Raw genomic sequence first — 14,469 nt, forward strand, 5'->3', positions numbered from 1 at the left:
ATGATTACATCAGTACTGAGCTTCTAATTCAGTCCGGTAAGTCTCTGTTACAGTGTTTATTTATCATATTTTTAATGGTAATTTACTTTTTGCTGTCACTTGTATTTCTTTTATTCTTTTTTGCCAGTATTAATATCAATATAATGTATTGTAATAATTAACATTATGAAAATCATAATTATCATAAATAATTTAATATTTTACATGAACCAGTATATTAATTTGGTTATGGTGACGCTCAGTTAATACAGTCAAATTTAAGTTATTTTAATCTAAGATATTACATTTTACTTTCAAAAGACATCATATATTTTGTTTGTAAAATTGTTATGTGCAAATTACTTAAATGCAGTCGGTAAAACATTCTCCTGTGACATGCAATCAAGTAGAAGAGAATATGCAAAGTACATTAAAATCGTGTATTCCGGTAAAGTACTTGAGTAAATTAACTTGAACTCTTTCCACCACCTGAGATGAAACTAAAAAAAGATTAAACGTGTTCATTTCATCTCAAAACCATTAACATTGAACACCATCACAGTGAATCCATCACTGGCCTCTGTGAGAATCAGTACACAGCCACAGAGGGATAATCACACCTGCCTGTGCCTGCAATGCTGCCGCTCTTTTTGTCCCACTGAGCGTGCTCAGGTTTCATAAATTACTTTATCTAATTAACCACACGATTGTCATGAACCCTCTTCCAATCACATCTGCCTGCTCCAGTTAAAACCCATTGGCTCCCGTTAGTGCCTGTCAGCAGGAGTGTCAGCACACCTTGTTTGCATTTAAGTATGTGTGGGCAGGGCCGGCCCTGGCAATGTTGGCACCCTAGGCGAGATTTAAAATTGGCGCCCCCCAACATACACACGCACGCTGTCATGCATCCACAATAACTTTTGGACTGTATACAGATGCACACACAGGCATACAAAATTGTAAGGTATAAAAAACAATAAAAATATGTAGCAAAAAATATAGAGAGTCTGAAATCAGCTGTACTGATAGCATATCATGTCATGTCGACAAAAATAAACATTAATGATGTCCACAACCGGGGTGATTCTTACCTCTATATTGTTCTTGCTTCTCCTCCTCTACTTTGTGGTTCTTTCTGAATTGTGCACCTGATAATTTAATCTTTTTTTGATTCATCTTTGACTCTAACCGCAGTCTGTCACCGCAGCGTGTCTGTTCACACAGGGAGCCCATCCAGGAGGATGTTTTAGATGCTGGCTTGCCTCGGAGCCACGGATGGTGACATCAGCAAATGTCCCTACTATGCTGCCAAAATGAGTAGGTTTTTATACTTCTCTTTGTATGCATCATGCTGCTATGATGAACTGTTGTGAGGTTGTTGTTGTCAAGGTTTGTTTTTCTCTTTTTGTGCATCCACCAGTAAATTTAAATTAATTAAATAGAAAAATAGAAAAACGAAAAATTTAATTAAATTAAATGAATACAAAAAATTAAACTAAATAAATTACTGCGCAATGGGCTTCTGCGCAGGATGTGTGCGCTCAGTTTTAAAAAATATATATAATTAAATTAAATAATTTAATTTGATTAAAACATTTTTTTTTATATATTTAATTTGAAATGGTTATGGTTCATTTTTGTTTTTAAATTGACATATTAGATATTGTGCAATGAATAGGTGGTTGAAGTCCTGCCAAACTGACCCATGAGTTCGGACCCAGCTCCTGTGTCCACTGGTGTCCTGGTTCCACCCATGGCAGCGCTGTGGCGTGGGACTGGCTCATCCCTGCGGCCCAGGGAGCGCATTTCTCCACGCTGGTTCATGGGTAAATAATGCTGGTCTTCACAGGTGACTGACCTACAACAGCCTGTAGCCGCCCCCCACCCCCCACAGGGGATTATGTGCTTGTGTGTGTGTGGGCTAGGAAATGAGGCGGACCGCTTTTCGCGGCGCTTCTACCTCCTGTGCGTTCCGGGGTTAGAGGATGATGGTGTGACGTTAATATATTGTTTTACATTGCATGTGTCACGTCATGATAATTCAGTCTCTTGTGCCGCCCTCTCGGCATTTTTCACCCTAGGCAACCGCCTATGTCGCCTGTACCATGAGCCGCCCGTGTGTGGGCGAGAGGTCGTGACCCTCGCTGACCTGGATTACCGCCGGCTCCTGTGGCAATCTCATGAGCTGCTAAACATAGCCTGTGCCTGGGACAGTTTCTCCAGCGGAGGGTACAGTGTGACCTGCCCTGACCCCGTCTGGAGCTATCTGGATGAGATTAGTGCTCTCGTTGTGGCACAGGGACGCTGGCAGAGAAAGGAAGTCCAGCAGTCACACAGAGCAGCGTTTGTGCATTTCTATTTAAGTCAATGGTTTATTTACAATCAACTCCAAGCGTTGGATTAAACATGACAGTGAGGAGTAGGTGAAGTAAAGCTCAGTCAATTTATTGATTTATGGAAAATATATCACATCTTTACATGGTTTGAGATACCTTCAGGAGTTAACAGTCCAATCACTGTTTCCTTCCAAACCTCTGACTTGATGGTGACCGATTTTAACGACTCAAACATCCAGGAATAAAAGACACCTCAGCTGACATGCTTCGCAATTTCTGAATCTGATCTCACACCTAAAGCTGATATATTTGCTACAACTCCTGAACGTCCCTTCTGACGCCGCACCACAACTAGTTATGTGTGAACACAGAGTGTATGTATTCATGTTCATTAAAACAGCAAGCAGATTGAAGATTCACCGAACTACAAGTGGAAGATCAGACACCAACAAGGACGAGATGGGAGTGAAACGTATGAGTCGTTATAGCAGGAGCAACAGTGACGTCTGGTTTCTTTTTCTTCTCTTTGAACAAAACCTTTGGAACATCCACATGGTTTAAGTTTATATATGTTCAACTGCATGTATTATGTGGTTTTATTAAATAGATTGATTATATTCTTATGAACTACGAGTCTTGCAAGAAGGTTGAGGCGTTTGTAAAGAGTATTATGGCACATTTCAAAACCAAAGAGAAAACATGTCACAGGTCATTTACTACAACAATAGGCAATGCAAACTTTACGATACACTAATATATAGAGAGAGCTATATTTGGTGACCAAAGTTTGTCATCAATATATTAATATTCGAGAACACATTTAAAAAGCATTACATCAATATTGTATCAACAGGATATCTGTTTGCAGAACAAATGTATTAACTGCAGTCCTCAAGTTGCGTTTTCACGACAGTCATCCTGAAGCAATACAACTTACAGCTGTCTCCAGTCAGTGCTGCAGGCAGAGCCCGCGACTCAACACATGACAATTTAACATCTTCAAGAGAGAAACCCCCCCCCTCAGCTCTTTCCTGTCTCCCATTCTTGTCCGAACTCTTCAAGGTATTAGAAATCTCATCAGAAAAACCGACCACCCTACAATGCAACTTTTGGCGCTTGCAATAATCAATAGTGACACAAATTTGTACACATATATATGGCTATATATTTATGTATATACCTCCGGTGTGTACACGATCTGACTGCTACTTCTGATGGAATCAGAGCCTCCTCGTTGTGACTAGAGAGCGCCACAGAAAGGCTGCATGCAAGAATAATACTCAATTCATTGTTTGGAGAGTCGCCACTGGTGCGAGAAAAGTCAAATAGTCTTGGTAGGAAATGATCTGGAAAGAATTTAACTTCACTTTAACAACTGTGGCGTGGGTTCATACACCTCTGCCTTCTCAGTGTTTCCTCTTTCCTCTAAATTTATCAGGAGCTGGGTAACTCAGCAGAATCTTGGTCGGAAGTACGGGGGCCCTGGTCCCCTGAAAGGTTGGTCCGTTAACTTCTCTAAAGGATTGCTCTGTTGGTGTTTGCTTAACAGATACCTTTTAAAGTAGTTGGATGTACTGAAGCACAAATTGCAAAATTCTACAGGTAAGTGATTCTGAGGAGGGGAGTTAGTTTCTCATTTGATAGTTGTTCCTTTTTTTGGTTCTTGAAGACGGTGATCTTAGGAGGACAAGCGATGTTGAGAGAGATGTCAGTGTTCTCTTCACTTGGCAGTCATCATCTGGACAAACTCTGTAAAAACAGCACAACACGGTTTGTAAATGACAGATTTAAAAAGGTCAAACTCTGGATCTTTTTTACTTCTGTTGCACGAAATTAAATGAAGGATCGTGATTGGGGTGGCAGCTGAACATGAATTATGATTACAACTACATTGTTTAAATATACGCCTTAAATAAGCAATAGGCAATACTGCTATCATTACAAATGCCATTACTGCTTCCTTCATCTCTGTCCGGCATTTCTTTTGTAGAAATACTTTGATACACAGATAGACCGTCTTTGGAAGAGGGAACCCTCAAGTGAGGCTCTCCGGGTTTTAAGTTTTTTAAATTTCTCTTGTTAAAAGGAGTTTTGGGTAGTTTTTCCTTACTCTTCCTGAGGATTAGCGGCAGATAATATTGCACCTTGTTAAGCCCCAAGACAAATTGTGAATATGGGCTATACAAATACAATTTGTACATTTCTACATGTCTGTCTTTCTTATTAAACAATAGATGTGCTACTTGTTCTAATAAACTAGCAGGTGCAGGTTTTTAATTAGTGCATAACTGTTAATGTTAACACCTGCAAATAAAAACATTTAAAAACGAGAAAGAAAAGAATATCTCACCCTCGTAGTTGACCTGCCCGTCGCCATCGATGTCGGCCTCACGGATCATTTCGTCCACCTCCTCGTCTGTGAGCTTCTCCCCGAGGTTGGTCATGACGTGTCGTAGCTCAGCTGCGCTGATGTAGCCGTTACCATCCTGCAGACGTTACAATCCAAAAGAGGAGCTTGTGTTACTGACTATTTTACATTTCGACATGAGAGCTAACACCAAATTAAGACACCTACTTTTACTGGACCAGAGTGAACTTATCACAAGGATAGAACTAATCTATGGTGAACACAGAGCTCCTCTTTTTGTTGCTCTATTCTCATTCTGCTCAGTCCTAACGAACCTTGTCGAAGACTCTGAAGGCTTCTCTGATCTCCTCCTCACTGTCTGTATCTTTCATCTTCCTGGCCATCATGGTCAGGAACTCAGGAAAGTCAATTGTGCCATTACCTACACAGCCATACAAACAGAAAAAGGTTTATTGATTTATTCATGACCAAAAACAGATGTGTAACATTACATAGCTCGGCCACCAGAGTACGGAGATATTTCCAGTGTATCTGTCAACTGTGAAGTGTCCTGAGCAGTACGAATCTGGATCATAATTAATAACAACCTACATTGACATTTGGTTATTAATAACTGAATGAGAATAATCTTATGTATCATATCAGATTTGCATGGACTCTAATCCAAAGTGTCCTCATTTTGGCCTTAGTTATTTAATTTAAATGAACATGTAACATTATGTTTAAAACTTCATCAAAATTGAATTCGATTTCTTTGCTTGACATTTAAGTGGCATTCAAGTGAATTGCAAGAGGATTTTAATGCACAACTTAAAATCTAAAGGCTAACTGATGCCACTCTGTCTGTTTTATACCCTTCATACGACATGTACTGGTGAATCTTCCCTTGACATTTGACAAGAAAATGACTTTATTGATTTGAAAACCTTTCCTCCTCACCATCAGCATCCACCTCATTGATCATATCCTGCAGCTCAGCCTCAGTGGGGTTCTGTCCCAGAGAACGCATCACAGTCCCGAGCTCCTTGGTTGTGATTGTGCCGTCTCCATCCTTGTCAAACAGCGAGAACGCCTCCTTGAACTCTGTACATTCAGATATAACACCATGAGTATGCTTAATAATACTACATCTTGCAAACACAATGTTCATTTCTGAGATGTGCAAAAGTGCCACATTAAACGTACACAGGATATGTGAGGCAGCAGTGATGTGTGTACGTGTTAGTAAAAGCAAGTTTATCTCCAGCCTTGCACGTTTCTTTGGTTTTGCTGTGGGTTAAGCTAAAGGTGGATTAAACCAGTATGCACTCACCAGCAATCTGCTCCTCAGTCAGCTGATCAGCCTGTTAAGAAAAGAAGAAAAATTTGATAAAGCACTGATAAATCAAAATGACAATGATTTTTTGCAGACCTGTTACCATTGCGGTTTAAAAAAAAACATTCAGTATTTATGACAAAGTTGGTTCAGAATAATCCACCTTTGTATCAACTGACAGAAAGACGACAAATTCACAACTCACTTTTCATCATATGTTAAACTCAAACATTTGTCTTTGTGGCATCAACTCAACGGACATCTCACAGAGGTCGACTTGGGTCCATCTCTGAATATTTGATCACAAGATGATAACTGTACAGTCCTGAGCAGGCCTAAGACATGATGTGTCTGTTTATTTGCACACACACAGCAGGATGTGAGATCAATCACCGGTGGTCCCTTAAGACAGGCGTGTGAACACATGCTAATGCAGGTGTGGACGGATGTATTTAGAGCTGTCCACTTGTGACAGAACCACCTGAGACGCATGTTAATAGCAGGTATTAAATCTACCTTTAATGCTCAAAAGTGTGGGTAAATATGACTTGAATATGAATCAACATAATAAATCAAACAGAAACATTTACAATCAGCCCAGTGAGGAGGACCGTCAAGCAAAGTCAACTGTGTAAACTATACAAGAGGATAGAGAGTCCATAGGAAATCTGTTCTGTAGTTTTTGCAATGAACACACAACCCCCATGGCTGAGGTTACAATATAAACAAATCTCCCAATGCAAATTTTCTAAAACAAACCAATTCAAAACAGACTGACATGAACTGACAGCTGGACTCAGATAGATCCTACTGCCTAGTTAAAGGGTATCATTACAGATGCTACAAAAATAAGACTATCAAACTATTGATAAACCTCACTCTACTTTATTAGGTAAGTGTTTAACAAAGGCGAAATTCTTAACTGGGCCTTATATTCTATCAAGGTTAGTGATTTACACAATATAGGATTTAACCTCTTGTATTTTCCATTTAATGTAAAATGTCCGACATGTTGCATTATTGGAGAAAGGTGAAAGAGATACACTTGTAGAAGGTGCATGTTTCTTATCCAAAGAAATAAAAAGAAACTCACTAGTGTCCGTACCTCCTGCTCTTAGAAAGGTTTTACCACTCGACCTAGTCACAAAACATTAACACGTTTGCATTGGCACAGCCCGGGAATGTTTCAACTTCATTCTGTCCTCCTCGTGTGGTCTTACCAGGCCCTTCTAAGTCAGGCAACATGCCCACTTCAGGCTGAGAAAATGTGATGAGGGACGGGTATAAATATTCCACAGCCAGAAATACACACGTCTGCTATAATTAGTGAGACACGAACAGGGTCGCCGATGTAGCACACTGAATATCACACTAACTCACCACCTCTTCATCTCTCTAGCTGAACAAAAGTATGGCTGAGTTCATTATCATAATCTAACATCTGTGCCAACTGTTGCTTCACTGAGCGTGTTGCTTAGTGTCTGTGTGTGTTCCTTCATAATGTCAGGGTACGGTTCTCGGATGACGAGGGAAACAGCTGGCACCATTGGACAATTGAATTCTACCGGTCTACAGACCAGTAATAGTGTTAAGCTAGGTAATGAAAGCAAGCTGCCAGTGATGGATTGCCATGTCTCATATATTCAACTTGAATCAAAAGTAGCAATTAAACACGTCTGTAATCCAGAGCTGATGCATCAAACTAACAATGTTGCATCACAAATTCAACACTATATTTCCCTTTTCAAAAGCAAAAGGGATGAAAGCTAAAGGCCGGCGCATCCTTCTGCAACGGCGTCTGCGGCTTTTCACGTAGTTGTGACGCAGGACTCGTTGTCCTTCATGGTTTTCCAAGCGTTGCGCATGTTGCAAAGCAATTCCCCGCCAGACCCATAGGCGGAGTAATGTTTTTTGTCGAAGTCGGCTCTTCTTCGTGTGTGGCACGAAGAAGAGCGGTTTATTTACATCGCCACAGCGGCTCCTCAGAGCCTTTTTCTGGCGGACAAATCCGCTGGTCAGTGACGGGTTATACTAGTTCGGATCACTTCTGCCAAGTGCTCTTCTATTTGGTCCATATTCGTTCTTCTAAATCTTCCGTGGTTTCCGCCGGTATTATCGGGCCGGTATTATCGGGCATGAACCGGAAATGCGACTGGGAATGATGTAGTTAGCAGACCAATCACAGCCTTGCCGGCTACGTGACGCTTGCGGAGCTTTGCCGTCTAGTTAGAAAAATTGGGCGACGCACGTAGCACGTAAGAAGGGCTACGTAAGCACGTAAGGGGCCCGGAAGGGCTCTTACGCTTCCGGGCCCGTGAAAACGCATGCGCCGGCCTTTAGGCTCCTGTAGCTCGGGGTGGTGGAAACAGCATGTGTTCTTCGAGTCCTTTTCAATGAGTCACCATGTTGGTTTTGCAGGTGGAGGGGGAGGGAGGGGGTAAAAAGAATGCACTGACTGCAGAGGATCCGCTCTGTCCTGTGGCGCTGAAGCAAGCAGTGTCTGGATCGGGGCAAAAGCACAGGTGAGCGTTCAGTCGCCCGTGGAGAAATGGCTCAGCAGTCAACAATATTGGAGGATTTCAGCTCATTGCATAATCTCAACTAGGAGAACAGTAAAATCCAAAAAGCTGTGGGGGGGTTCATGTACAAGTACAAAGAACAGAACCACGTGTCTGTTCTTTGTGCATGACCAAGAACAGGGAGAGGTGAAAGATAAAAGAGACACAGAGGAGATGATTCACCTGTGGTGCTTTTTTTTAGGGGGGGATATGGTTAGTTTAGTCCCCCCCCCCTTGGAGGGTGCACTGCGGGTCCTGACAGCCTACTGCACCAAGCTTGGTTTGGTTCAATGCGGGGTGGGGTTGTGGGGGGATGGGGGGTGTAAGGGAGGAGGAAGAAAGGAGGGGTTGCAAACAGGATCATTCAACGGGAGCAGAATGCGGTAATACGGAAAAGGAGAGATGCTGTCATGGTGGTGCTGCGAAACACACGGTCCGAAGATGATGATGATGATGCTGCAGCAGCCCCCCCCCCCCTCGCTTCAAATCCGTGCAAAAAATCACCAATTTATTGCTTTATTGTTGTGGCATCATCACACCTGTGAGCTGTGCTCTTACGTAATCGCAATCTGTGGCGATTACAACCCTGGTTTTTTATTTTTTTCTCATTCGCTTGTTGCGCATGTCACACTTCATCCGATACCCCCCCCCCCCACATCCCCTCCCCCCTCCGTGCCGAGGAGCCTGGAAGAGCTGCTAGGACCCGCGCTGCAGCAGCTCGTCATGCGGGAGGATGCGGTCCTGGGGTCCGCCTTGCAAGACCACCGGGATGGGTTTCAAGATCACGTTCACACCGGACGGTCTATTTATACACAGCACCCCGTCACCAGCAGCAGCAGCACCAGTAGCACCAGCAGCAGCACCACGCCCACCTTCCACTTAAAGCCGACGATCCAAATAAAAAACTGCTGCGAACCTCGCTGTGAAAAAAACACCATTTAACCCGAGCTAACTGAGCTACATGACACATGCTAACACGGGAGGGAACGCTTCGCCCGCTTCCTCCGCTGCGCAGTTGACACATGCTGCTCTATTACTCAAGATAAATGTATTATCTTCATCTGCTGATCAACATTACACATAACAGCTGTGATTCGTTAGCTTCGGGTTAACGTGTGAAGAGTTTAGCTTCCGATCATTGCAGCGCAGCATTTCCTCTCAGCTTCTCCGCTAGCTCACACTCGTGTGCTACAGTTAGCTCGTCCGTCCGGAGACACACACCGGGTCCGCCGATGAGGGACTCCGGCCGGCGGGGAGACTCCGCCCGCCTCGGCGGCTGTTTCATATCGAAACCAGCGCAGTGGAAGCTAACGCTACAATGCTAACGCTACAATGCTAACGTTCGCTAGGGCACGTTAGCTGTACTCACCATTGTCCCGGGGACTTTTCTAGCTCCGTGGAGATGACGAGACGTCCGACGTACGGTTTATTTATTTAACTAGCAAATGAGATACGTCCTTTGATTACGTGTTTGAATGATTTCTGTCTCGGTTAACACCAACACGCTTCGGTAAGCCACAGAGAGAGAGAGAGTGTCAGCGCAGCAGCAGAGTTGCTCGGAGACCTCAATCCGACGCCGGAGTGCAGCCAAACCTCGGGTTAAGCACCGTATCCCTCCGCACGTATCGCTGTGCTCGTCTCACTAGTAGGTGCGTTCGCCTGAATACTCCGCACTGCAGTGCACTCATGGAAACTTTTTTAATTACAGTTCACATTCACGATTTTTTAATACTCATCGATTTGATACAACACCAAATAAAACCACAATTCCTGTCGCTCTATATAAATGAAGCGCGCAGAGATACCGCCCCATCACTCAAGTCTCGAGAAGGGAGAAGTATGGCAGATTAACAGTGTCCTATTAACAGTGTATAAAATATCATGTTAATTCGTTTAGAAGGAAATGTCATGCTGTGAAGAGATTTATTTTCATGTACTTTATTTTACTACACTACATAGAGCAGCCAATATCTGTGTATGGAAGCCCACTACTATGGAAGCCCATTTCCGCCACTGTGATGAAAAAAATAATAATTGGTATCTCATTATTATGAGATAGCATCTCGTTATTATGAGATACTATCTCATAATTATGACTTAGCATCTCATTATTATGACTTAGTATCTCATTATTTTGACTTAGTATCTCATTTTTATGAGATAATATCTCATAATTATGACTTAGCATCTCATTATTATGACTTAGTATCTCATTATTATGACATAATATCTCATACTTATGACTTAGCATCTCATTATTATGACTTAGTATCTCATCATTTTGACTTAGTATCTCATTATTATGAGATAATATCTCATAATTATGACTTAGCATCTCATTATTATGAGATACTATCTCATAATTATGACTTAGCATCTCATTATTATGACTTAGTATCTCATTATTATGAGATAATATCTCATACTTATGACTTAGCATCTCATTAATATGACTTAGTATCTCATCATTTTGACTTAGTATCTCATTATTATGAGATAATATCTCATAAATATGACTTAGCATCTCAGTATTATGAGATAGTATCTCATAATTATGACTTAGCATCTCATTATTATGACTTAGTATCTCATTATTATGAGATAATATCTCATACTTATGACTTAGCATCTCATTATTATGACTTAGTATCTCATCATTTTGACTTAGTATCTCATTATTATGAGATAATATCTCATAATTATGACTTAGCATCTCATTATTATGAGATACTATCTCATAATTATGACTTAGCATCTCATTATTATGACTTAGTATCTCATAATTTTGACTTAGTATCTCATTATTATGAGATATCTCATAATTATGACTTAGCATCTCATTATTATGACTTAGTATCTCATTATTATGAGATAATATCTCATACTTATGACTTAGCATCTCATTATTATGACTTAGTATCTCATCATTTTGACTTAGTATCTCATTATTATGAGATAATATCTCATAATTATGACTTAGCATCTCATTATTATGAGATAGTATCTCATTATTATGACTTAGTATCTCATAATTATGAGACACTGACTGCAGGGTCTGTCATGCAAGTCAAATGTTGTATTTCAGTTACAGTGCCGGGCGTAGTTATCATTAACTCGAACCTTATCTTTACTTCACTGAGTTCCCGGCCTCTCTACCATGGCTCACCTGCTCTGCTGCACTCGCCCACAGTCAGACACTAAGTCATAATAATGAGATAGTATCTCATTATTACGAGATAGTATCTCATAATTATGAGATGCTAAGTCATAATTATGGGATGTTAAGTCATAATTATGAGATACTATCTAATAATAATGAGATACTAAGTCATAATTATGAGATACTTAGTCATAATAATGAGATACTATCTCATAATAATGAAATGCTAAGATATAATTATGAGATACCAATTTTTTTTTTCATCACAGTGGCGGAAATGGGCTTCCATAGTGCTTTCTACTCCACTACATCTGTATTAAATGTTTTATATATTAGGTCCAAGATTTTGGGGGAATTGGTCCATTGATCCAATCACAGTGGGGAATAGAAGCCATAGTGATGTAGTGGATCATTGTTTACACCCGCCAAGTACTCTTACTTTAACACTTTAAGTATATCGGTACTTTTAAAACCTTTGCATGTCTCCTCCACCAATGTGTAAATAGCCTATGTATGGTTTGTGTCTTTCCTACATGTTGCTTAAAGGAATAAATGCATTTTTTGTATTTATATAGGGCTTTTCTAGTCTTGATGACCACTCAAATAACTGCTTGTGGTAGTCTTAATAACATAATATCATCGATTTGGATTATCGATGTATTTAGTTTAAAGATTTGCATTTAACCTCCTGAGATTTAGAATCTCCTGATTATAACCACTATTCTCCAAATGATTTAACTGCATCCACTTGAAACGTGTGTGGTGCATCTCACCAATGTGTAAAACATGTTTGATGGGTCAAGTAGCATTAAATTCTGCATGGAGCATTTGTTGAATGTGTCATCAGTTGCTGTAGTATGACACTCCTGCACTCATTTGACCTCTGAAGTCAGTAGTCAAATCATGTGCCACGGGTTTGTGAGTAAACCCCACAAACCCGTGGCACCCGAGGTTTTTTTGTTGTCAGCAATACCAGTTGATAAAAATACAACATGGTATTTAACACCATAGTTCACTGATAGAACTCATACTGTACTGTGTGTGTACGCACCATTGTAAACATAGCTCTACACTCTCATGTCAGTTTTTGTTCTTCTGACCTTTACCTGTTTGGAGGTTTCTTGTCCATCTTCCCTTCATGGTAATTATATATTGTAATTATAATGTAGAGTATCTTCCCATAGATGTTCCATCTACTCACATTAATGTTGCTGCTGGCTTCTTGTTTAACAGCCCAAACATTCTCATGTAAAACTCTTTGGGACAAATAAATGTATCTTAATCTTACAATGTTCCAGGTTTAAATTCAATTTAATTGTAATGCTTTCTAATGGTTTTACAACCACTATGTTGACCAAGGATTCATCTAAACGCCATTGTATTGATTGTTGTACATACCCCCCCCCCCCCCCCCCCACATACATTATCTTTTGTTATTGTCGTGATTATTTATTATTATAATTTCACCAATGACAACTTTTCAAGGCTTTCACCACATACAAGGTCAAAACCTTGAAAAACAACTTTATGAAATGATGAGGCCTTTGCTTTTTCAAGAGATGAGTCATAGTTTCATGTGAGTAACAAAGCTCTCCAGCAGAGGGGCACATTGCTCTAGTTTTGCAGAGATATGCTGACAGTGACACAACGTGTAGTGTTGCATTCGTTGCTCAGACATGAGAAAGAGTGAGGCCTAACCCTTGTGGTATCTGAGGCATTTTCTCAGACATTACAAAGATCCCTATTCCCACTCACGACGGATCAAAATAACAGTCAACTTTGGTCCACAACCCCAGTCCAGATTCATCTCCAAGTGACACAGCATATAAGAAAAATAATAACACTCACATGGGGTCAACATGTAAACAGTTTAATGGAAACTCTGGTCAATGGTGTCAGACACAAGTCAATACACAATGCTTCACACTTTTAAATGTTTTTTTTTTGATAAAACATAAGACTGGTGGTCTTTTAGCTGAAGATTGCCTGTCATCTAAGTGCTGCTTGGTCAGGTGACAGATGAAGCCTGGACGTCTGCTCCAGGACCCTTGGTGGTGAATAAACACCTCAATAAACACTGCTCCCAGTCAGCCCATTCAGCAATCAGACAAGCCAGAACCACTTGAAGTGAATGTCAACATGTCTTGTCGTCAAGACAGAGCTCTGAAGATATGATCAAAGGGTTATGTCTCACTCTAAGCAGCCATCCGTTAAAACTTGCCAATGACTCAATGATGTGAATGTTTTTTTAAAGGGAAATTAGTACGTCTGAAAAACCACAGGCATGATAATTGATTTTAGAAACCTGCATCATGTCTATCCAGGAAACAGACATTGATATTGTTCCTTGTTACAAACACTTTAAAAATGTATAATTTAAAGGTTGTTTTTGCTCCTGTGTGAAGGTTGTGGTTTTAAGCTCTCCTTATGAACAGAGAATGACAAACACCTTAAAACAGTTTAGAAATAGGGGTTGATCAATTATGTTACATCTCCTCAATTGGCTAATGTATAAGCATCATATTGATATACATTTGTTTGCTTTTATTTGGCTATTAAGAGAAAATTATAGTACGATGATTGTCTTATTGCCCAGCCCTATGTTTAACGATGCTCTTCACGGTGAAGAATGTGTCCTTCCTACCTGTTTTGATTGGCGATTCTTAACCATTACAGTTCAAAATAAAGTTAATATTATGATAAATGTCCTCTGGACAACAAAAGAGCCTGAAATTAAAGAAAAAGTTATTCAG

General features: G+C 40.5%; 1 protein-coding gene across 1 annotated transcript; it reads right to left on the bottom strand.

Moving 5' to 3' along the window:
- Positions 1-2,403: 2,403 nt before the first annotated feature.
- calm3a (calmodulin 3a (phosphorylase kinase, delta)) lies at positions 2,404-10,130 on the bottom strand. Its single transcript, XM_061072902.1, has 6 exons — positions 9,926-10,130; positions 5,996-6,026; positions 5,623-5,766; positions 4,998-5,104; positions 4,666-4,801; positions 2,404-4,064 (listed from the first exon to the last, which is right to left on the bottom strand). The coding sequence occupies exons 1-6, from the start codon at positions 9,926-9,928 to the stop codon at positions 4,036-4,038; spliced, it is 450 nt and encodes a 149-aa protein (XP_060928885.1). The 5' UTR covers positions 9,929-10,130; the 3' UTR covers positions 2,404-4,035.
- Positions 10,131-14,469: the final 4,339 nt, after the last annotated feature.

The sequence above is a fragment of the Limanda limanda genome, chromosome 6 (assembly GCF_963576545.1).
Source record: "Limanda limanda chromosome 6, fLimLim1.1, whole genome shotgun sequence".
NCBI lineage: Eukaryota > Metazoa > Chordata > Actinopteri > Pleuronectiformes > Pleuronectidae > Limanda > Limanda limanda.

Bases quoted from the DNA above. Each gene is read 5' to 3' on its own strand.
- calm3a (XM_061072902.1), bottom strand. The intron at 4,802-4,997 runs GTTCGTTAGGAC...TAACGTCTGCAG, and splicing joins CCTTCAGAGTCTTCGACAAG to GATGGTAACGGCTACATCAG. The intron at 4,065-4,665 runs GTGAGATATTCT...CTGTTTTTACAG, and splicing joins CGGGCAGGTCAACTACGAGG to AGTTTGTCCAGATGATGACT.